General features: G+C 37.9%; 1 protein-coding gene and 1 pseudogene across 5 annotated transcripts in view; one reads left to right on the plus strand and one right to left on the minus strand.

Moving 5' to 3' along the window:
* The window catches only part of STX17 (syntaxin 17), a 95,959-nt gene that overhangs the window by 14,557 nt on the left and 56,197 nt on the right, over positions 1-25,205 (plus strand). For 4 of the 5 annotated variants that reach the window (XM_089913465.1, XM_022600226.3, XM_022600227.3 and 1 more), the window contains one exon: positions 6,595-6,660. The exons of the other annotated variant lie outside the window; for it this stretch is intronic. Coding sequence is in view for 3 of the 4 variants with exons in the window: in XM_022600226.3 (XP_022455934.1) it covers positions 6,595-6,660 (66 nt within the window). In the remaining variant the exon portion in view is untranslated. The remainder of the gene's footprint in view (positions 1-6,594; positions 6,661-25,205) is intronic. 5 annotated transcript variants of the gene reach the window in all.
* On the minus strand, positions 466-8,910 carry LOC149749005 (vomeronasal type-1 receptor 1-like; annotated as a pseudogene).

A 25,205-nucleotide genomic window follows, 5' to 3' on the forward strand; every position in this document is an offset into this window, starting at 1 on the left:
CCTCAGAGTATTCCCAGGTCTTTTTCTCTCCAATTGAAACCTCTTTTTTCCCTACTATGCTTTGTAAATTCAAATAAATCTTTTAAGTGTCAGCATAAAGTTTAAATTAAAGTGCTTTTATACCTTAAACTCCTAAATTCTGAATGTTCTCTATGTTATATCATCATCAACTTCCCTGAACCTCTAGTGAATAACATTATATAATTTTAGAAAATTATTTTTAATAATTATGAGTAGCTTTCATGTTTGTATACTCTAAGCAATATGAAGCAGAATTATTATTGTTATTCAATTTTGAATCAAAATATTCTGGAAGATGAAATGACATAAAATGTGAGGCTACAAGTATATAAAGTTGATTAAATAAATGGTGGGGTGTTCTAGAGAGAGCTTTTAGTCCAGGAACCACTCTCAAAATATTTGTTCTCTTTGCCCAGCAGGCAAAGCAAAACTGAGACCTGGGTGTCACTGCCAAAGAGCACAAAGGGATGAATGTTGGAAGCCTGAAAACACCTGTGCAGAGGTGTTCATCACACCATGGTGTGGGTTTATAATCAGGGTTATCCAAAAAGATAAAATAGAAGAGTGGGTAAAAGGAGACAACGTATTCACCAGGATGAGAATGGTGAACATGGCTTTTGTCTCACCAGGATAAGGATGTGCTTTTGTCTCATGGGAAAGTCTAGGGGAAAGGCTGTTTCTGTGAATGTTGGATTCTCTGTTTATGCCTGTGCCAGAGGAAAACCATGGCGCCACTGGTAGACCATGGGGCCGTAACATGTCAATGAAGAACAACATGAATGCATGTAGTGAGACAATATGTCTTTCTGAAATGACTGAAAAACAGTATCTATGAATTTTTTCTGTAGTTGTTTTTCCTCTTTCTTGATCCTGTTTATTCATAGCAATTAAAGGTATTTATCAGAAGTTTCAGCATCCAGTGGAGGAAAGAGCAGAATCCAATGCACTTTGGGGATGTCATTCTGAGTTCCACCTACCTTGAAATGTTGGGGCAGAGCTTAATGGCCTGGAAGCCACTCAAGAGCAAGTAGTGCTGAGACAAATCCTTCTGCCTACTCTGTGAAGATAAAAGAAAAGTATAAATCCAACATCATCTAGAAAATATTTCCTTGCAAAGCTGCCATTACCTTTAAAAACCCTGTAGAGAGAAGCCCGAAGGAGAAGCCCTTGGCAAAGACGAGCTATTTTACCCAATCTCTTGACAGATAATCTCCCCGTCATTGCTTTTCAGTCTCTTTGAATCTACTCTTTGTTATTTTCTTTGTAGACAATCATGTGAAGACAGACTGTTTTATTTCTTCCTTTCCAGTCTTTGCCTGTCTGCCCACTTCCTTCCTTCCTTCCTCTCCTTCTTTCTTTCTTTCCTCTCTTTCTTTTGTTTCTTCTCTTTCCCTTCCCCTCCTCCCTCCTTTCCTTCCCTCCTTCCCTCCTTTCCTTTCTTCCCTCACTTCCTTTCTTAACTTATTGTGCTGACTAGGGCCTCCAGTGCAATATTGAATAGGAATGGCAAGATCAGACATCCTTACCTTGTTCCCAGTATTAGGGAATGGTCTTTCACCACTAAGCATGATGTTGACTGTAGGGTTTTTGTAGATGCCTCTAATGTTAACTTCTTTTTTAAGTTTGCTGAGAATTTTTATAATGAACAGATGTTTATCAAATGGTTGTCTTTAAATCTACCATCTTGCTCTTTTTGTCTGTTTGTCCCATCTATTCTTTGTCCCCTTTTCTCATCTTTTACTCCCTTTTGGATTAATTGCATATTTTTTAAGATTCCATTTTTTCTTTTGTTGGCTTATTAATTATACCTCTTTGTATTTTTATTTTTAATGGTTTACAGTTCAGAGTATTCATCTTTAACTTATGACAGTCTACCTTCAAGTAATGTGTTTTCATATATACATATATATATATATATCACTTCACGTATATTATAAGAATCTTGGACTTCCCTGGTGGCTCAGTGGTTAAGAATCCGCCTGCCAATGCAGGGGACACGGGTTTGAGCCCTGGTCCGGGAAGATCCCACATGCCGCGGAGCAGCTAAGCCCATGTGCCACAACTACTGAGCCTATGCTCTAGAGCCCATGAGCCACAACTACGGAGCCCACGCGCCACAACTACCAAAGCCCACACGCCTGGAGCCCATGCTCTGCAACAAGAGAAGCCACCGCAATGAGAAGCCTGTGCACTGCAAAGAAGAGTAGCCCCCACTCACCTCAACTAGAGAAAGCCCGCATGCAGCAACAAAGACCTAACGCAGTCATAAATAAATAAATAGCCTTATAACAGCACACTTCAATTTCCTCTCTCAGGGTCTTTGTAGCATTATTGTAATATATTTTACTTCTATGTAATGTAATTTTTGTTTTAAACAGTGTTATCTTTCAAAGAGATTTTTAAAATAATAAAAAGTATATCTTATATTTATCTGTATATTTACCATTTTTCAGTGCTGTCACTTTTTTGTAGAACCAGGTTTCTGTCTGGTATCATTTTCCCATCAACCTGAAGGACTTCCTTTAACATTCTTGTAGTACAGGTTTGCTGGTATTGAATTCTGCTTGCATTTTTGTGTTTGAAAAAAAAAATGTTTATTTTGCCTTCACTTTTAAAAAATATTTTCCCTGTGTATAGAATTCTAGGTTGAGTTTTAGATTGTTTCAGTACTTTCAAGATGTTGCTCTGGTGTTTTCTGGCTTGCATTGTTTCTCACAAGAAGTCTTCTGTCATTCTTATCTGTGTTGCTCTGTACTTCACATATCTTTTTTTCCTCTTGCTGTTTTTAAGATTTTTCTATCACTTATTGTAAGTAATTTTATTATGATGTGCATTAGTTTAGTTTTGTTCATTTTTCTTATTTATGGTATTCCTTGAGTTTCTTGGATCTGTGGGTTTATAATTTTTACCAGATTTGGAAAAACTTTGGCCACTCATTTTTCTTTTTTTTTCTCGCTTACTGGGATATAACTGACAAACAGCACTGTGTAAGTTTAAGGTGTACAGTATAATGATTTGACTTACATACATCATGAAATGATGATCACAATAAATAGTGAAGGTCCATCATCTCATATAGATACAAAATAAAAGAAAAACATTTTTTTCTTTTGTCATGAGATTTAAATTAGGATTTACTTTCTTAACAACTTTCATATATAACATACAGCAGTGTTAATTATATATATTAATCATGGCATACATTACATCCCTAGTACTTATTTATCTTATGACTGGAAGTTTGCACCTTTTGACCATAAACTGTATGGTTCCTTTATATCTTTAGTTGTGGAAAATCTCTTCTGCTAGTCGTTAAGTCATTCTCATCCATAATTGCTCTGAAATTAGTTGTAATTTTGGTGCACCTATGGGAAGAGGTGAGCTCAGGGTCTTCCTCCTCCACCATCTCAGTCATTGTCTCATTAGTTTTTCAGAATTTTTTTCTCTCCTTCAAGGAACCCAATTGCATACATAAAATGTTGCTTTCAGTTGGCCTGCGACTCACTGATACTCTGTTCATTTATTGTCCATCTTTTTTTCTCTCTCTGTGTTTCATTTTGGATTGATTCTACTTTATATCTTTAAATTTACTATTCTTTTCTTTGCATTGTCTTACCTTCAATTAAACCCATCCATTACATTTTTCATTTCAGATACCTTTTTTAAATTTAGGAATTGAATTTTTTTTTTTTTTTTTTTTTTTGCGGTACGTGGGCCTGTCACTGTTGTGGTCTCTCCCGTTGCGGAGCACAGGCTCTGGACGCGCAGGCTCAGTGGCCATGGCTCACGGGCCCAGCCGCTCCACAGCATGTGGGATCCTCCTGGACCGGGGCACGAACCCGTGTCCCCTGTATTGGCAGGCGGACTCTCAACCACTGCGCCACCAGGGAAGCCCCTAGGAATTGAATTTTTAAAAATATCTTCCATATCTCAATATGCTCATGTTTTTTTCTTTCTTAACAACATGGAATATATCATAATAATTTTTAATATCCTTGTCTATTAATTCCATTATCTCTATCGTATCTGAATCTGTTTCTATTGATTGGTTTTTCTCATTGCAGATCATATTTTCCTGCTTTTTTGCATGCATGGTAATTGTTTATTGGATGCCAGACATTCTGAACTTGTTGGATACTGAATATTTTTACATTACTTTGAGTACTTTTGAGCTTTATTTATTCTGAGACACATTTAAGTTATTTGGGAACAGTTTGATCCTTTTGAGGCTCTTTTAAACTTGCATAGGATCAGAATAGCCTTTATTCCAGGCCTAATTTTTCCCCATGTAGGACAGTGCTTTGGAGTACTCCACCTGATGTCTAGTGTGTTGAGAGATTTTTCCAGTCTGACTTGTGGTCACATGAACTGTTTCTGGCCTTGTGTGATTTTGGAGGATTAGTCTACCTGCTCTTTTCCAGTGGTTCTTTTTCTGACTTCAGGTAGTTTGCTTATGTGCATGTACTGATCTGTACTCAGCTGAAGACTCAAAAGGAAAACCCTGTGGATCTCTGGAACTCTGTCTCAGTATAGTGCTCTCATTTCAGTTATCTCCTCACATGCAGCTTTTTCCTCTCTGATACTCTGCTCCACGATTCTTGCAACCCTGACCTCTCTGGATTTTCAACTGTTTCCTTAACATTATTTTTCTTAAAATAACATGACAGATTAGTATTAAGTAATAAATTTTAAAGTGGCTTATTTTCAGACATGTATCTTTGGCTTACATTCTTTTTGTTAATATCATAACATTAAAGGAGCATTTATACTGGGTCTGATGGCATCAATTAAATTTTTCTTAGAAGCAAAAGTAGATTGATAGTGGTTTTAAATTTATTTGATTGCGTAGTGGTTTTAAGTTTATGTTTGGTAAATATATTCTCAATATAGTCTATTTTTAAATTTTTATTGGGGTATAGTTGCTTTACAATGTTGTGTCAGTTTCTACTGTACAGCAAAGTGAATCAGCTATACGTACACATATATCTGCTCTTTTTTGATTTCCTTCCCGTTTAGGTCACCACACAGAGCACTGAGTAGAGTTCCTTGTGCTATACAATAGGTTTTCACTAGTTATTTGTTTTATACATAGTTTCAATAGCGTATATATGTCAATTCCAATCTTCTAATTCATCCCACCCTCCTTCCCCCTTGGTGTCCATGTGTTTGTCCTGTACATCTGTGTCTCTATTTCTGCTTTGCAAATAAGATCATTTATACCATTTTTCTAGATTCCACATATATGCATTAATATACAATGTTTGTTTTTCTCTTTCTGGCTTATTTCACTCTGTAGATGTAGTCTCTCTGTCCATCTACATCTCTACAAATGACCCAATTTCATTCCTTTTTATGGCTGAGTAATATTCCATTGTATATATGTACCACATCTTCTTTATCCATTCATCTGTTGATGGACACTTAGGTTGCTTCCATGTCCTGGCTATTGTAAATAGTGCTGCAGTGAACATTGGGGTGCATGTGTCTTTCTGAACTATGGTTTTCTCAGGGTGTATGCCCAGTAGTGGGATTGCTCAGTCATATGGTAGTTCTATTTTTAGTTTTTTAAGGAACCTCCATATTGTTCTCCATAGTCTAGTTATTTTTAAGCTTAATGGCTATTGTTTAGTTCTTAGATGATATAAAAAACAAAAATTCAGGAGTATCAAAAGATTTTTTTGCTGCATTATTCACTACCAAATTTAAAAAATATGCAGAATAGGGAATATAAAAATACCCTAGAAAAAATTTTAGTGCTCTACTTTTATAATCTATTTTTCCTTCTATGTGTATATGGGGCATTTTCATGTTCCTGTGCTTTCAGAGTAGTGTGTGTGTGTGGGTTATACCAAAAATGTGTTTAATGTCATTATTCACATCTGCCAACATCTTAATTATTTGGGTTTTTTATTTCAACCAAAAATAATGTGTGACATTTGGTGTTGTTTATATTTTATACAAGTATTCCGTCATAATGTTATCACATTTTCCTGTCAAATGAAAAGTTTTCCATTATCACGCTCGTTAAGTTTCTTGGATGAACTCTGGAAACTAAACATTACCTTGGTAAAAATTAAGACATATATATTAAATGTTCATTCTCATTTTTATATACTTTCTAGTCTGCAGTATCCATGTTACTTTTTCTCAGATCAGATTTTAGTTTTCAATACTTGACTCTATCATTAACAGACATTTCAAAGTCTTCATATATAGTAACAATATCTGATGAATGCTGTTAATCTTTTCATTTTTCACACTCTTTTACATTCTCATTTTTTTCACCTCCAAAGAGTGTGCATTATAGACAAAATACATACTCTTTTTCAGTAAAATAAAGAGTATTTAGTGGGTTTTGTTTGTTTTTACCATTTACCAGAATTTTGTGTGTAATGTTTTTGAAAACTTCCTATTGTATGGACTTTGGACAGTTAATTTCCACTACTAAGTCAGTAAATTTTTTAGCTGGTATGTTTAACTTTGGGTGGGTGAGTGGGGATTTTTGAGGTAAATTGGGAATAATCACTTAGTGATAAAAAAAAATTCAGTACCTTTCACCTTTCTTTCATATAGTATCAGAGGTGCAGAATCTGGGACAAGTTGCATGAAGAGCATATCAATGCAGGACGTACAGTTCAGGTAAGGCTATTTTATTGTTTCAGGTAAAACAGTATGAAAAGACAGTCTTAAGAAAATTTTGCTGGAATATATACCCTTGTAGCTGAATCCTTTTATATGTTATATGTATTTGTAACTATTTCCTTAAGGATACATTTTTAGCAAGAATTATTGAATCAGATGTCATACATATTTTTAAGATTTTGATTCATATCACCAAAATTTTCTCCAGAAATGATACATCAACTTACACTTTCACAATGAATGCATTTTACAACACTAGTATTACTCATTCCTCAAATTTTTGCTAATTAGTAGGTTAAAATAACACTGCTTTGTCGTTTTAATCTGGATTTTTTCTTTTATTGCTTTGAAGGGTGGAAGCTTTTTATATGTACCTTGGATAGTAATGGTTTTTTTTAAATTCTTTATTGGAGTATAATTGCTTTACAATGGTGTGTTCGTTTCTGCTTTATAACAAGCTGAATCAGTTATACATATACATATGTTCCCATATCTCTTCCCTCTTGTGTCTCCCTTGCTCCCACCCTCCCTATCCCACCCCTCTAGGTGGTCACAAAGCACCAAGCTGATCTCCCTGTGCTATGCGACTGCTTCCTACTAGCTATCTATTTTACATTTGGTAGTGTATATATGCCACTCTCTCGCTTTGTCACAGCTTACCCTTCCCCCTCCCCATATCCTCAAGTCCATTCTCTAGTAGGTCTGTGTCTTTATTCCTGTCTTACCCCTAAGTTCTTCATGACATTTTTTTTCTTAAATTCCATATATATCTGTTATCATAAGGTATTTGTCTTTCTCTTTGTGACTTACTTCACTCTGTATGACAGACTCTAGGTCTATCCACCTCATTACAAATAGCTCAATTTCGTTTCTTTTTATGGCTAAGTAATATTCCATTGTATGTATGTGCCACATCTTCTTTATCCATTCATCTGATGATGGACACTTAGGTTGTTTCCATCTCCGGGCTATTGTAAATAGAGCTGCAATGAATATTTTGGTACATGACTCTTTTTGAATTATGGTTTTCTCAGGGTATATGCCCAGTAGTGGGATTGCTGGGTCATATGGTAGTTCTATTAGTAGTTTTTGTTGTTGTTGTTGTTGTTGTTGTTGTTGCGGTATGCGGGCCTCTCACTGCTGTGGCCTCTCCCGTTGCGGAGCACAGGCTCCGGACGTGCAGGCTCAGCGGTCATGGCTCACGGGCCCAGCCGCTCCGCGGCATGTGGGATCTTCCGGGACTGGAGCACGAACACGCGTCCTCTGCAATGGCAGGCGGACTCTCAACAACTGTGCCACCAGGGAAGCCCCTATTTGTAGTTTTTTAAGGAACCTCCATACTGTTCTCCATAGTGGCTGTACCAATTCACATTCCCACCAACAGTGCAAGAGGGTTCGCTTTTCTCCACACCCACTCCAGCATTTATTGTTTCTAGATTTTTTGATGATGGTCATTCTGACTAGTGTGAGATGGTATCTCATTGTAGTTTTGATTTGCATTTCTCTAACAATTAATGACGTTGAGGATTCTTTCATGTGTTTGTTGGCAGTCTGTATATCATTTTTGGAGAAATGTCTATTTAGGTCTTCTGCCCATTTTTGGATGGGGTTGTTTGTTTTTTTGATATTGAGCTGCATAAGCTGCTTATAAATTTTGGAGATTAATCCTTTGTCAGTTGCTTCATTTGCAAATATTTTCTCCCATTCTGAGGGTTGCCTTTTTGTCTTGTTTATGGTTTCCTTTGCTGTGCAAAAGCTTTTAAGTTTCATTAGGTCCCATTTGTTTATTTTTGTTTTTATTTCCATTTCTCTAGGAGGTGGATCAAAAAGGATCTTGCTGTGATTTATGTCATAGAGTGTTCTGCCTATGTTTTCCTCTAAGAGTTTGATACTTTCTGGCCTTACCTTTAGGTCTTTAATCCATTTTGAGCTTATTTTTGTGTATGGTGTTAGGGAGTGATCTAATCTCATACTTTTACATGTAGCTGTCCAGTTTTCCCAATACCACTTATTGAAGAGGCTGTCCTTTCTCCACTGTACATTCCTGCCTCCTTTATCTAAGATAAAGTGACCATATGTGCGTGGGTTTATCTCTGGGCTTCCTATCCAGTTCCATTGATGTATATTTCTGTTTTTGTGCCAGTACCATAGTGTCTTGATTACTGTAGCTTTGTAGTATAGTCTGAAGTCAGGGAGCCTTATTCCTCCAGCTCCATTTTTCGTTCTCAAGATTGCTTTGGCTGTTCGGGGCCTTTTGTGTTACCATACAAATTGTGAAATTTTTTGTTCTAGTTCTGTAAGAAATGCCAGTGGTAGTTTGATAGGGATTGCGTTGAATCTGTAGATTGCTTTGGGTAGTAGAGTCCTTTTCACAATGTTGATTCTTCCAATCCAAGAACATGGTATATCTCTCTATCTATTTGTATCATCTTTAATTTCTTTCATCAGTGTCTTATAATTTTCTGCATACAGGTCTCTTGTCTCCTTAGGTAGGTTTATTCCTAGATATTTTATTCTTTTTGTTGCAATGGTAAATGGGAGTGTTTTCTTGATTTCACTTTCAGATTTTTCATCATTAGTGCATAGGAATGCCAGAAATTTCTGTGCATTAATTTTGTATCCTGCTACTCTACCAAATTCATTGATTAGCTCTAGTAGTTTTCTGGTAGCATCCTTAGGATTCTCTATGTATAGTATCATGTCATCTGCAAACAGTGACAGCTTTACTTCTTCTTTTCCGATTTGGATTCCTTTTATTTCCTTTTCTTCTCTGATTGCTGTGGCTAATACTTCCAAAACTATGTTGAATAAGAGTGGTGAGAGTGGGCAACCTTGTCTTTTTCCTGATCTTAGTGGAAATGCTTTCAGTTTTTCACCATTGAGGACGATGTTGGCTGTGGGTTTGTCATATATGGCCTTCATTATGTTGAGGAAAGTTCCCTCTATGCCTACTTTCTGCAGGGTTTTTATCATAAATGGGTGTTGAATTTTTTCGAAAGCTTTCTCTGCATCTATTGAGATGATCATATGGTTTTTATTCTTCAGTTTGTTAATATGGTGTATCACGTTGATTGATTTGCGTATATTGAAGAATCCTTGCATTCCTGGAATAAACCCCACTTGATCATGGTGTATGATCCTTTTAAGGTGCTGTTGGATTCTGTTTGCTAGTATTTTGTTGAGGATTTTTGCATCTATGTTCATCAGTAATATTGGCCTGTAGTTTTCTTTCTTTGTGACATCCTTGTTGATTTTGGTATCAGGGTGATGGTGGCCTTGTAGAAAGAGTTTGGAAGTGTTCCTCCCTCTGCTATATTTTGGAAGAGTTTGAGAAGGATAGGTGTTAGCTCTTCTCTAAATGTTTGATAGAATTCGCCTGTGAATCCATCTGGTCCTGGCTTTTGTTTGTTGGAAGATTTTTAATCACAGTTTCAATTTCAGTGCTTGTGATTGGTCTGTTCATATTTTCTATTTCTTCCTGATTCAATCTTGGCAGGTTGTGCATTTCTAAGAATTTGTCTATTTCTTCCAGGTTGTCCATTTTATTGGCATAGAGTTGCTTACTGTAATCTCTCATGATCTTTTGTATTTCTGCAGTGTCAGTTGTTACTTCTCCTTTTTGATTTCTAATTCTATTGATTTGAGTCTTCTCCCTGTTTTTCTTGATAAGTCTGGCTAATGGTTTATGAATTTTGTTTATCTTCTCAAAGAACCAGCTTTTAGTTTTATTGATCTTTGCTATAGTTTCCTTCATTTCTTTTTCATTTATTTCTGATCTGATTTTTATGATTTCTTTCCTTCTGCTAACTTTGGGGGTTTTTTTGTTCTTCTTTCTCTAATTGCTTTAGGTGCAAGTTTAGGTTGTTTATTCTAGATGTTTCCTGTTTCTTAAGGTAGGATTGTATTGCTATAAACTTACCTCTTAGAACTGCTTTTGCTGCATCCCATAGGTTTTGGGTCGTCGTGTCTCCATTGTCATTTGTTTCTAGGTATTTTTTGATTTCCTCTTTGATTTCTTCAGTGATCACTTCGTTATTAAGTAGTGTATTGTTTAGCCTCCATGTGTTTGTATTTTTTACAGATCTTTTCCTGTAATTGATATCTAGTCTCATAGTGTTGTGCTCGGAAAAGATACTTGATACAATTCCAATTTTCTTAAATTTACCAAGGCTTGCTTTTTGACCCCAGATATGATCTATCCTGGAGAATGTTCCATGAGCACTTGAGAAAAATGTGTATTCTGTTGTTTTTGGATGGAATGTCCTATAAATATCAATTAAGTCCATCTTGTTTAATGTATCATTGAAAGCTTGTGTTTACTTATTTATTTTCATTTTGGATGATCTGTCCATTGGTGAAAGTGGGGTGTTAAAGTCCCCTACTATGAATGTGTTACTGTCGATTTCCCCTTTTATGGCTGTTAGTATTTGCCTTATGTATTGAGGTGCTCCTATGTTGGGTGCATAAATATTTACAATTGTTATATCTTCTTCTTGGATCGATCCCTTGATCATTATGTAGTGTCCTTCTTTGTCTCTTCTAATAGTCTTTATTTTAAAGTCTATTTTGTCTCGTATGAGAATTGCTACTCCAGCTTTCTTTTGGTTTCCATTTGCATGAAATATCTTTTTCCATCCCCTTACTTTCAGTCTGTATGTGTCTCTAGGTCTGAAGTGGGTTCTTGTAGACAGCATATATATGGGTCTTGTTTTTGTATCCATTCAGCCAATCTGTGTCTTTTGGTGGGAGCATTTAGTCCATTTACATTTAAGGTAATTATTGATATGTATATTCCTATTCCCATTTTCTTAATTGTTTTGGGCTTGTTATTGTATGTCTTTTCCTTCTCTTGTGTTTTTTGCCTAGAGAAGTTCCTTTAGCATTTGTTGTAAAGCAGGTTTGGTGGTGCTGAACTCTCTCAGCTTTTGCTTGTCTGTAAAGGTTTTAATTTCTCCATCAAATCTGAATGAGATCCTTGATGGGTAGAGTAATCTTGGTTGCAGGTTTTTCTCCTTCATCACTTTAAATATGTCCTGCCAGTCCCTTCTGGCTTGCAGAGTTTCTGCTGAGAAATCAGCTGTTAACCTTCTGGGGATTCCCTTGTGTGTTATTTGTTGTTTTTCCCTTGCTGCTTTACTATGTTTTCTTTGTGTTTAATTTTTGATAGTTTGATTAATATGTGTCTTGGCATGTTTCTCCTTGGATTTATCCTGTATGGGACTCTCTGTGCTTCCTGGACTTGATTAACTATTTCCTTTCCTATATTAGGGAAGTTTTCAACTATAATCTCTTCAAATATTTTCTCAGTCGCTTTCTTTTTCTCTTCTTCTGGAACCCCTGTAAGTCAAACGTTGGTGCGTTTAATGTTGTCCCAGAGGTCTCTGAGACTGTCCTCTGTTCTTTTCATCCTTTTTTCTTTATTCTGCTCTGCAGTAATTATTTCCACTATTTTATCTTCCAGGTCACTTATCCGTTCTTCTGCCTCAGTTATTCTGCTATTGATCCCATCTAGAGTATTTTTAATTTCATTTATTGTGTTGTTCATCATTGTTTGTTTCATCTTTAGTTCTTCTAGGTCCTTGTTAAATGTTTCTTGCATTTTGTCTATTCTATTTCCAAGATTTTGGATCATCTTTAATATCATTCTGAATTCTTTTTCCGGTAGACTGCCAATTTCCTCTTCATTTGTTAGGTCTGGTGGGTTTTTATCTTGCTCCTTCATCTCCTGTGTGTTTTTCTGTCTTCTCATTTTGCTTATCTTACTGTGTTTGGGGTCTCCTTTTTGCAGGCTGCAGGTTTTTAGTTCCCTTTGTTTTTGGTGTCTGTCCCCAGTGGCTAAAGTTGGTTCAGTGGGTTGTGTAGGCTTTCTGGTGGAGGAGACTAGTGCCTGTGTTCTCGTAAATGAGGCTGGATCTTGTCTTTCTGGTGGGCAGGTCCACGTCTGGTGGTGTGTTTTTGGGTGTCTGTGAACTTACTTTGATTTTAGGCAGCCTCTCTGCTAATGGGTGTGGTTGTGTTCCTGTCTTGCTAGTTGTTTGGCATAGGATGTCCAGCACTGTTGCTTGCTGGTTGTTGAGTGAAGCTGGTTGCTGGTGTTGAGATGGAGATCTCTGGAAGATATTTGCCGTTTGATATTATGTGGAGCTGGGAGGTCTCTTGTGGATCAGTGTCCTGAAGTTGGCTCTCCCACCTCAGAGGCACAGCACTGACTCCTGGCTGCAGCACCAAGAGCCTTTCATCCACATGGCTCAGAATAAAAGGGAGAAAAAGAAAGAAAGGAAGGAAGAAAGGAAGGAAGGAAGAAAGGAAGAAAAAAAGGCGGAAGGAAGGAGGGAAGGAAGGAAAGAAAGAGAGAAAGAAGATAAAATAAAATAAAGTTATTAAAATAAAAAATAATTGTTAAGAAAATAATTGTTTTTTAAAAAAAGAAAAAACACAACAGATGGATAGAACTCTACGACAAATGGTGGAAGCAAAGCTATACAGACAAAATCTCACACAGAAGTATACACATACACAGTCACAAAAAGAGGAAAAGGGGAAAAAAATCATAAATCTTGCTCTCAAAGTCCACCTCCTCAATTTGGGATGATTTGTTGTCTATTCATGTATTGCACAGATGCAGGGTACATCAAGTTGATCGTGGAGGTTTAATCCGCTGCTTCTGAGGCTGCTGGGAGGGATTTCCCTTTCCCTCCTTTGTTCTAACAGCTTCTGGGGCTCAGCTTTGGATTTGGCCCCGCCTCTGCGTGTAGGTCGCCGGAGGCCGTCTGTTCTTCGCTCAGACAGGACGGGGTTAAAGGAGCAGCTGCTTCGGGGACTCTGGCTCACTCAGGCCCGGGGGAGGGAGGGGTACCAAGTGCGGCGCGAGCCTGCGGCGGCAGAGGCCAGCATGACGTTGCACCAGCCTGAGGCGCGCCATGCGTTCTCCCGGGGAAGTTGTCCCTGGATCCCGGGACCCTGGCAGTGGCGGGCTGCACAGGCTCCCTGGAAGGGGGGTGTGGATAGTGACCTGTGCTCGCACATAGGGTTCTTGGTGGCGGCAGCAGCAGCCTTAGCGTCTCATGCCTGTCTCTGGGGTCCGCGCTTTTAGCCGCGGCTCGTGCCCGTCCCTGGAGCTCCTCTAAGCAGTGCTCTTAATCCCCTCTCCTCGCTCACCAGGAAACAAAGAGGGAAGAAAAAGTCTCTTGCCTCTTCGGCAGCTCCAGACTTTTCCCCGGACTCCCTCCCAGCTGCCTGGTGCACTAACCCCCTGCAGGCTGTGTTCACGCCGCGAACCGCAGTCTTCTCCCTGCGCTCCGACCGAAGGCCGAGCCTCAGCTCCCAGCCCCGCCCGCCCCGGCGGGTGAGCAGACAAGCCCCTCAGCCTGGTGAGTGCCAGTCGGCACCGATCCTCCGTGCGGGAAACTCTCCACCTTGCCCTCCGCACCCCTGTTGCTGTGCTCTCCTCCGCAGCTCCGAAGAAGTTTTCCCCCTCCCCCAACCGCAGTCTCTGCCCGCGAAGGGGCTTCTAGTGTGTGGAAACCTTTCCTCCTTCACAGCTCCCTCCCACTGGTGCAGGTCCCGTCCCTATCCTTTAGTCTCTGTTTATTCTTTTTTCTTTTGCCCTACCCAGGTACGTGGGTACTTTCTTGCCTTTTGGGAGGTCTGAGGTCTTCTGCCAGTTTTCAGTAAGTGTTCTGTAGGAATTATTCCACGTGTAGATGTATTTCTGGTGTATCTGTGGGGACGAAGGTGATCTCCGCATCTTACTCTTCCGCCATCTTCCCCTCGTCTTCCGATAGTAATGTTTTTTGTGTTAATTGCCTTTTCATGTCCCTTGCATATATTATGTTGTTGTCTTTTGTCAGAGTTCCTTATAATTTTAAGATATTGGTCTTCTGTTTATAAGATTGTTTCAGTAATACAGTGCAAATATTTTTTGCTAGCTTTTGGCTTTGTAATAAATTTTAATTATTTTAAGTTAATTTTCAAAAGTCATATATTTACGTAGTTAACATCCAAGTAAAATTAAAAGCCTTATAGAACCCTGTCCTTCTCCATCTTTAAGTCCTACTTTTAGGAAACTACTTTTAATCCTTTTGGCCATTTGCCCTGGTATTTAGCTCTTTATTCCTAAATACCATGTGTAGACTGGTATTTCTTCATTAATCAGGTTTAGGCATAGTCTCTTCACTTCTTGCTATAGGAGACACAGATCTAGCTTTCCACCCTACTCTCCTAATTCCTTCCCCCCATCTATATTATAATTTATAATATATATAATTATATTATATTTAATATATATATTATAATTATATATATTATAATTTCTGGTTAAATTAGTGATCAATATCTCATTATTTTGATTATAAAGGTATTGTTTCTTGCTACGCCAAATAGTGACATACACTACAGCCTTTTGCTTTTTTTCCTTTCAAATGTCACTTTCACTCTAATGACTTTTTAAATATGTTTAGTGTTTTTTGTTTTTAACTGAGATATAGTTGATGTACAATACTATATGATTTATAGGTGTGCAACATAGTGATTCCCAATTTTTAAAGGTTATACTCCATTTATAGTTATTATAAAATATTGGCTATATTTCGTGTTGTACAAGGATATATTTATCCTTGTAGCTTATTTATTTTATACATAACAGTTTGTACCTCTTAGTCCCCTACCCCTATCTTGCTCCACCACCTTTCCCTCTCTCCACTGGTAACCATCAGTTTGTTCTCTATATCTGTGAATCTGTTTCCTTTTTGTTATATTCACTAGTTTGTTTTATTTTTTAGTTTGTACGTATAAGTGATATCATACAGTATTTGTCTTTCTCTGTCTTTTGACTTATTTCACTTATACCCTCTACGTCTATCCATGTTGTTGCAAATGGCAAAATTTCATTCTTTTTTATGGCTGAGTAGTATTCCAGTGTGTGTGTGTGTGTGTGTGTGTGTGTGTGTGTATACACCACATCTTCTTTATCCATTCATCAGTTGATGGACACTTAGGTTGCTTCCATATCTTGGCTATTGTAAATAATGCTGATATGAACATTGGGGTGCATGTATCTTTCTGAATTAGTGTTTTTGGATTTTTTTGGACATATACCCAGGAGTGGAATTGTTGGGTAATATGGTAGTTTTATTTTTAGATTTTTGAGAAACTGCTGTACAGTTTTCCACAGTGACCATGCTAATTTACATTCCCACTAATAGTGTACGAGGGTTCCCTTTTCCCTACATCCTTACCAGCATTTATTTGTGGTCTTTTTGATGATAGCCATCTGGCAGATGTGAGATGATATCTCATTGTAGTTTTAATTTGCATTTCTCTGATGATTAACAGTGTTTAGCATCTTTTCATGTGCCTGTTGGGCATCGGTATGTCTTCTTTGGAAAAATGTCTATTTAGGTCTTCCACCCATTTCTTAATTGAGGTGTTTGGGGTTTTTTTTTTTTTTTTTTTTTGGTACGTGGGCCTCTCACTGTTGTGGCCTCTCCCGTTGTGGAGCACAGGCTCCGGATGTGCAGGCTCAGCGGCCATGGCTCACAGGCCTAGCCGCTCTGCGGCATGTGGGATCTTCCCAGACCGGGGCATGAACCCGTGTCCCCTGCATCGGCAGGCGGACTCCTAACCACTGCGCCACCAGGGAAGCCCTTTGGGGGTTTTTTGATGTTGAATTGTATGAGCTGTTTATCATATTTTCGATATAAACTCCTTATTGGTCATATCATTAGCAAATATTTTCTCCCATTCAGTAGGTTGTCTTTTCGTTTTGCCAGTGGTTTCTTTTGCTGTGCAAAAGCTTTTAAGTTTAATTAGGTCCCATTTTTAAATTTTTGCTTTTATTTCCTTTTCTTTAGGGGACACATCCAAAAAAAATATTGCTACGATTTATGTCAGAGTGTTCTGCCTATGTTTTTTTCTAGGAGTTTTATGGTTTCTGGTCTTACATTTAGGTCTTTAATCCATTTTAAGTTTATTTCTGTATATGGTGTTAGAGACTGTTTTGATGGCCTTCTTTTACATGTAGTTCCAGTTTTCCCAGCACCGTTGATTGAAGAGGCTGTTTTTCTCTGTTGTATATTCTTGCCTCCATTGTTGTAGATTCATTGACCACGAGTGTGTGGGTTTATTTCTGGTCTCTCTGTTCCGTTGATCTAAATGTCTGTTTTTGTGCCAGTACCATACTGTTTTGATTACTGTAGCATTGGAGTATACCCCGAAGTCAGGGAGCATGATTCCTCCAGCTCTGTTCTTTCTCAGGATTGTTTTGGCTATTTGGGGTCTTCTGTGTTTCCATACAAATTTTAAAATTATTGGGTCTAGTACTGCAAAAAATGCCCTTGGTATCTTGATAAGGATTGCACTGAGTCTGTAGATTGCCTTGGCTAGTATGGTCATTTTAACAATATTAACTCTTCCAGTCCATGTACGTGGTATATCTTTCCATCTGTTTGTATCATCTTCAGTTTCTTTCATTAGTATCTTACAGTTTTCCGAGTACAGATCTTTTACCACCTTAGGTAGGTTTATCCCTAGGTGTTTTATTCTTTTCGATGCAGTGGTGAGTGGAATTGTTTCCTTAATTTCTCTTTCTGATAGTTTGTTGTTAGTATATAGAAATGCAACAGATTTCTGTATACTAATTTTGCATCCTGAAACTTTACCAAATTCATTGAGCTCTAGTAGTTTGCTGGTGGTGTGTTTAGGATTTTCTGTGTATAATACCATGTCACCTGCAAATAGTGACAGTTTTACTTTTTCCCTTTCAGTTTGGATTCCTTTTATTTCTTTTCCTTGTCTGATTGCTGTGGCTAGGACTTCCAGTACTATGTTGAATAAAAGTGCCAAGAGTGGACATCCTTGTCTTGTTCCTGACCTTAGAGGAAATGGTTTCCTCTTTTTAGTGTTAAGTATGATGTTAGCTGTCCTTTTGCTTCTTTGGAGTTAATACTTTTCTCACTTTTTTATATTGCCTGGGTTTTTGTGTATTTTTAGTTAATTTTTTTAAAGTGCTCCACATCTCTGCCACATGCTGTCAATATTTTTCATATGTTCAAATAAATCACTTCCATTCTTGATCCTAAAGACTCCCTCCTGAAGCCCTTCTTCCTCCAATTCCAATCTGGACTGACTTTCTAGGCTTGTTGCACAGCTGTTGTTCTAGGACTTCCCTCAGCTCCTCCTGTGTGGGGTTCCTGTTTTTTCTGGCTATCATGTCTTCCTTATTTTGGGCTTACTCTATTATTTTGTTGGAATACATCTTTCAGTAGCTTTCAAATAAGGGTACCTTAGAGGTAATTTTTAAATTTATTATGTGTCTGATAAATACCTTTATTCTCCCATCATATGTGATTGCTACTTTGATTAGGTATAGAATTCTCTTTCAATATTGAAGGCTTTCTAGGCTTTCTAGTTTAGTGTTGCTCTTAAAAAAGCAGATATCATCTAGTTTCCTTTTTGTATAAGACCAATTTTATTCTGTCTTTGGGAACTTTTGTGATCTGTTTATCCTGGTGTTCTGAATTTTGATAATATGATGTGCTTTGTGTTGGACTCTTTCAATCTAAAAACTCATGGCTTTATATTGCAAGGGTCAGCAAACTATAGCTCACAGGCCAGATCTTGCCTGCTGTCTGCCCCATTTGTTTATGTACTGTCTTTGGCTGCTTTCATAGTACAATAGCAGAGTTGTTTGGTTGCAGCAAGAGACCATATGGCCTGCAAAGCCTAAACTATCTACTGTCTGGCCCTTTGAAGAAAAAGTTTGCTGATCCCTATTCTGTTGGATAGAAGACTCTTGGATTGCTTGTCTAATTTTCTGTTCTGTTTTCTGAGAGATTTCCTCAGCTTTATTTTCAGTTCTTCTACTGAATTCTTTATTTCTATTACAATATTTATTTTCCAAGAGCTTTTTCTTTTCTTCTTATTTTTCGTAGCACTTTATCTTTGGACATAAAAATTTTTCCTGCTTTTCTGAGACACTAAAAAGTTGATTGCTTGTCTCTTGGTGGACTTCACCTAAAGGTGCTTTGGTAGGCTGTCATTTTCCTTGGAGCAACCTCCAAGTGTCAGAATCTAGAGGTTGTTCTGGTTTACTTTTCCAAAGAAGAATACTCATTTTCCCCCAGAGTAAGTAGGCACTTATTTCCTAATTATAGAAGCAGCTTAGATGAAGGCTCCTGTGCATTCATTGTTCAGTACAGTCTTTCATATGAATTCCATTTTTCAGTCCTGTGCCTAGTGTTTCTTTTTCTTTTTTTTAAATACATCTTTATTGGAGTATAGTTGCTTTACAATGTTGTGTTAGTTTCTGCTGTATAACAAAGTGAATCAGCTATATGTATACATATATCACCAAATCCCCTCCCTCTTGCATCTCCCTCCCACCCTGCCTGTGCCCCACAAAGCATGGAGCTGATCTCCCTGTGCTATGTGGCTACTTCCCACTAGCTATCTCTTTTACATTTGGTAGTGTATACATGTCAATGCCACTCTCTCACTTTGGCCAAGCTTACCCTTCCCTCTCCGTGTCTGCAAGTCCATTCTCTATGTCTGTGTCTTTATTCCTGTCCTGCCCCTAGGTTCTTCAGAACCATTTATATGTGTTATCATATATGTGTTAGATTCCATATATATTCCATATATATGTGTTAGCATACGGTATTTGTCTTTCTCTTTCTGACTTACTTCACTCTGTATGACAGACTCTAGGTCCGTCCACCTCACTACAAATAACTCAATTTCGTTTCTTTTTATGGCTGAGTAATATTCCATTGTATATATGTGCCACATCTTCTTTATCCATGCATCTGTTGATGGACACTTAGGTTGCTTCCATGACCTGGCTATTGTAAATAGTGCTGCAATGAACATTGTAGTACATGACTCTTTTTGAATTATGGTTTTCTCAGGGTATATGCCCAGTAGTGGGATTGCTGGCTCGTATGGTAGTTCTATTTTTAGTTTTTTAAGGAACCTCCATAGTGAGTGTATCACTTTACATTCCCACCAACAGTGCAGGAGGGTTCGCTTTTCTCCACACCCTCTCCAGCATTTATTGTTTGTAGATTTTTTGATGATGGCCATTCTGACTGGTGTGAGGATTACAACTGGATTGTATAAATATACCTCATTGTGGTTTTGATTTGCATTTCTCTAATGATTAGTGATGTTGAGCATCCTTTCATATGTTTCTTGGCAATCTGTATATCTTCTTTGGAGAAATGTCTATTTAGGTCTTCTGCCCAGTTTTGGATTGGGTAGTTTGTTTTTCTGATATTGAGCTGCATGAGCTGCTTGTATATTTTGGAGATTAATCCTTTGTCAGTTGCTTCATTTGCAAATATTTTCTCCCATTCTGAGGGTTGTCTTTTCATCTTGTTTATAGTTTCCTTGGCTGTGCAAAAGCTTTTAAGTTTCGTTAGGTCCCATTTGTTTATTTTTGTTTATATTTCCATTTCTCTAGGAGGTGGGTCAAAAAGGATCTTGCTGTGATTTATGTCATAGAGTGTTCTGCCTATGTTTTCCTCTAAGAGTTTTATAGTGTCTGGCCTTACATTTAGGTCTTTAATCCATTTTGAGTTTATTTTTGTGTATTGTGTTAGGGAGTGTTCTAATTTCATTCTTTTACATGTAGCTGTCCAGTTTCCCCAGCACCACTTATTGAAGAGGCTGTCTTTTCTCCATTGTATATCCTTGCATCCTTTGTCATAGATTAGTTGACCATAGGTGCGAGGGTTTATCTCTGGGCTTTCTATCCTGTTACATTGATCTTTTTTTGTGCCAGTACCATACTGTCTTGATTACTGTAGCTTTGTAGTATAGTCTGAGGTCAGGGACCCTGATTCCTCCAGCTCCGTTTTTCTTTCTCAAGATTGCTTTGGCTATTCAGGGTCTTTTGTGTTTCCATACAAGTTGTGAATTTTTTTGTTCTAGTTCTGTGAAAAATGCCATTGGTAGTTTGATAGGGATTGCATTGAATCTGTAGATTGCTTTGGGTAGTAGAGTCATTTTCACAATGTTGATTATTCCAATCCAAGAACATGGTATATCTCTCTGTTTGTATCATCTTTAATTTCTTTCATCAGTGTCCTATAGTTTTCTGCATACAGGTCTTTTGTCTCCTTAGGTACGTTTATTCCTAGGTATTTTATTCTTTTTCTTGCAGTGGTAAATGGGAGTGTTTCCTTAATTTCTCTTTCAGATTTCTCATCATTAGTGTATAGGAATGCCAGAGATTTCTGTGCATTAATTTTGTATCCTGCTACTTTACCAAATTCACCTATTAGTTCTAGTAGTTTTCTGGTAGTATCTTTAGGATTCTCTATGTGTAGTATCACGTCATCAGCAAACAGTGACAGCTTTACTTCTTCTTTTCTGATTTGGATTCCTTTTATTTCTTTTTCTTCTCTAATTTCTGTGGCTAAAACTTCCAAAACTATGTTGAATAGTAGTGGTGAGAGTGGGCAACCTTGTCTTGTTCCTGATTTTGGTGGAAATGGTTTCAGTTTTTCACCACTGAGAAGAATGTTGGCTGTGGGTTTGTCATATATGGCCTTTATTATGTTGAGGTAAGTTCCCTCTATGCCTACTTTCTGGAGGGTTTTTATCACAGATGGGTGTTGAATTTTATTGAAAGCCTTTCCTGAATCTGTTCAGATGATCATATGGTTTTTATTGTTCAGTTTGTTAATGTGGTGTATCACACTGATTGATTTGCGTATATTGAAGAATCCTTGCATTCCTGGGATAAACCGCACTTGATCATGTTGTATGATCCTTTTAATGTGCTGATGGATTCTGTTTCCTAGTATTTTGTTGAGGATTTTTGCATCTATATTCATCAGTGATATTGGCCTGTAGTTTTCTTTTTTTGTGACATCTTTGTCTGGTTTTGGTATCAGGGTGATGATGCCCTCGTAGAATGAGTTTGGGAGTGTTCCTCCCTCTGATATATTTTGGAAGAGTTTGGGAAGGATAGGTGTTAGCTCTTCTCTAAATGTTTGCTAGAATTTGCCTGTGAATCCATCTGGTCCTGGGCTTTTGTTTGTTGGAAGATTTTTAATCACAGTTTCAATTCCAGTGCTTGTGATTGGTCTGTTTATATTTTCTGTTTGTTCCTGGTTCAGTCTCAGAAGGTTGTGCTTTTCTAAGAATTTGTCTATTTCTTCCAGGTTGTCTGGCATAGAGTTGCTTGTAGTAATCTCTCATGATCTTTTGTATTTCGGCAGTGTCAGTTGTTACTTTTCGTTTTTCCCTTCTAATTCTGTTGATTTGTCTTCTCCCTTTTTTTCTTGATGAGTCTGGACAATGGTTTATCAGTTTTGTTTATCTTCTCAAAGAACCAGCTTTTAGTTTTATTGATTTTTGCTAATGTTTCTTCCGTTTCTTTTTCATTTATTTCTGATCTGATCTTTATGATTTCTTTCCTTCTGTTAACTTTGGTGTTTTTTTAAATTCTTCTTTCTCTAATTGCTTTAGGTTAGTTTATTTATTTGAGATGTTTCTTGAGGTAAGATTGTATTGCTCTAAACTTCCCTCTTAGAACTGTTTTTGCTGCATTTGTTGTCGTGTTTTCATTGTCATTTGTTTCTAGGGTTTTTTTTTTTTTTTTTTTTTTTTTTGGCTGTGTTGGGTCTTTGTTGCTGCGCGCGGGCTTTCTCAAGTTGCAGTGAGTGGGGGCTACTCGTCGTTGCAGTGTGCAGGCTTCTCATTGCGGTGGCTTCTCTTGTTGCAGAGCACAGGCTCTAGGTGCATGGGCTTCAGTAGTTGTGTGTTGCGGGCTCTAGAGCATAGGCTCAGTAGTTGTGGTGCATGGGCTTAGTTGCTCTGCAGCATGTGGAAATCTTCCCGGACCAGGGCTCGAACCCGTGTCCCCTGCAGTGGCAGGCAGATTCTTAGCCAGTGTGCCACCAGGGAAGCCCCTCTAGGTATTTTTTGATTTCCTCCTTGATTTCTTCAGTGATCTCTTGGTTATTTAGTAGTGTATTGTTTAGCCTCCATGTGTTTGTACTTTTTACAGTTTTTTTTCCTGTAATTGCTATCTAGTCTCATAGCGTTGTGGGCAGAAAATATACTTGATATGATTTCAATTTTCTTAAATTTACCAAGGCTTGATTTGTGACCCAAGATATGATCTATCCTGGGGAGTGTTCCATGAGCACTTGAGAATGTCCTGTAAATATCAATTAAGTCCATCGTGTTTAATGTATCATTTAAAGCTTGTGTTTCCTTATTAATTTTCATTTTGGATGATCTGTCCATTGGTGAAAGTGGGATGTTAAAGTCCCCTATTTTTATTGTGTTACTGTCGATTTCCCCTTTTATGGCTGTTAGCATTCGCCTTATGTATTGAGGTGCTCCTATGTTGGGTGCATAAATATTTACCATTGTTATATCTTCTTGGATTGGTCCCTTGATCATTCTGTAGTGTCCTTCTTTGTCTCTTTTAATAGTCTTTATTTTAGAGTCTATTTTGTCTGATACGAGAATTGCTACTTCAGCTTTGTTTTGATTTCCATTTGCATGGAATATCTTTTCCATCACCTCACTTTCAGTCTGTATGTGTCCCTAGGTCTGAAGTGGGTCTCTTTTAGACAGCATATATATGGGTCCTGTTTTTGTATCCTTTCAGCCAATCTGTGTCTTTTGGTTGGAGCATTTAATCCATTTACATTTAAGGTAATTATTGATATGTATGTTCCTGTTACCATTTTCTTAATTGTTTTGGGTTTGTTATTGTAGGTCTTTTCCTTCTCCTGTGTTTCCTGCCTAGAGAAGTTCCTTTAGCATTTGTTGTAGAGCTGGTCTGGTGCTGCTGAATTCTCTTAGCTTTTGCTTGTCTGTTAACGTTTTAATTTCTCTGTCGAATCTGAATGAGATCCTTGCTTGGTAGAGTAATCTTGGTTGTAGCTTTTTCCCTTTCATTACTTTAAATATGTCTTGCCAGTCCCTTTTGGCTTGCAGAGTTTCTGCTGAAAGATCAGCTGTTAACCTTATGGGGATTCCCTTGTATGTTATTTGTTGCTTTTTGTTGCTGCTTTTAATATTTTTTATTTGTATTTAATTTTTGATAGTTTGACTAATATGTGTCTTGGTGTGTTTCTCCTTGGATTTATCCTGTATGGGACTCTCTGTGCTTCCTGGACTTGGTTGACTATTCCCTTTCCCATATTAGGGCGGTTTTCAAGTATAATCTCTTGAAATATTTTCTCAGTCCCTTTATTTTTCTCTTCTTCTTTTGGGACCCCTATAATTCGAATGTTGGTGTGTTTAATGTTGTCCCAGAGGTCTCTGAGACTCTCAATTGTTTTCATTCTTTTTTCTTTATTCTGCTCTGTGGTAGTTATTTCCACTGTTTTATCTTCCAGGTCACTTATCCATTCTTCTGCCTCAGTTATTCTGCTATTGATTCCTTCTGGTGAATTTTTAATTTCATTTACTGTGTTGTTTGTCATTGTTTGTTTGCTGTTTAGTTCTTCTAGGGCCTTTTAAATGTTTCTCGTATTTTCTACTTCCACGATTTTGGATCAGCTTTACTCTCATTATTCTGAAATACTTTTCAAGTAGACTACCTATTTTCTCTTCATTTGTTTGGTGTGGTGGGTTTTTACTTTGCTTCTTCATCTGTTGCTTATTTCTCTGTCTTCTCGTTTTGGTTTACTTGCTGTGTTTGGGTCTCCTTTTCACAGGCTGCAGGTTCATACTTCCTGTTGTTTTTAGTGTCTGCCTCCAGTGGGTAAGGTTGGTTCAGTGGGTTGTGTAGGCTTCCTGGTGGAGGGGCCTGGTGCTTGTGTTCTGGTGGATGAGGCTGGATCTTGTCTTTCTGGTGGGCAGGACCATGTCTGGTGGTGTGTTTTGGGGTGTCTGTGAACTTATTATGATTTTAGGCAGCCTCTCTGCTATTGGGTGGGGTTGTGTTCCTGCCTTGCTAATTGTTTGGCATGGGGTGTCCAGCACTGGAGCTTGCAGGTCATTGAGTGTAGCTGGGTCTTAGCATTAAGATGGAGATCTCTGGGAGAGCTCTCGCCGTTTGATATTACATGGGGTTGGGAGGTCTCTGGTGGTCCAATGTCCTGAACTCGGCTCTCCCACCTCAGAGCCTCAGGCCTGACACCCGGCCAGATCACCAAGACCTGTCAGCCACATGGCCAGGTACCTGGGGAGTTTCTTGCCTTTTGGGAAATCTGAGGTCTTCTGCCAGTGTTCAGTAGCTGTTCTGTAGGAGTTGTTCCATATATAGATGTATTTTTGATGTATTTTTGGGGAGGAAGGTGATCTCCACGTTTTACTCCTCTCTGCCATCTTGAAGGTCCTCTCTCGTGTTTGTGAATCTATAGTCTTTTTCACCAAGAAATGCATCTCTGGTCGTCTTACATTTCAAAAAGGTTATTATAGCTGCAGTATAGTGAATAGACTGGGATAGAATGAAATGAATGCAAAAGATCATTTAGGAGTGGTTACCGAGATGGTGAAGATAGAGAAAAAAAGATTGATTTGAGACTTAGGTGGAAATTTGACTTGCCTCTCTATATGTGTATTTTATTTCT

The sequence above is a fragment of the Delphinapterus leucas genome, chromosome 6 (assembly GCF_059928025.1).
Source record: "Delphinapterus leucas isolate spDelLeu-1000000601 "Yukka" chromosome 6, BTC_Dleu_Yukka2, whole genome shotgun sequence".
Classification (NCBI taxonomy): Eukaryota; Metazoa; Chordata; class Mammalia; order Artiodactyla; family Monodontidae; genus Delphinapterus; species Delphinapterus leucas.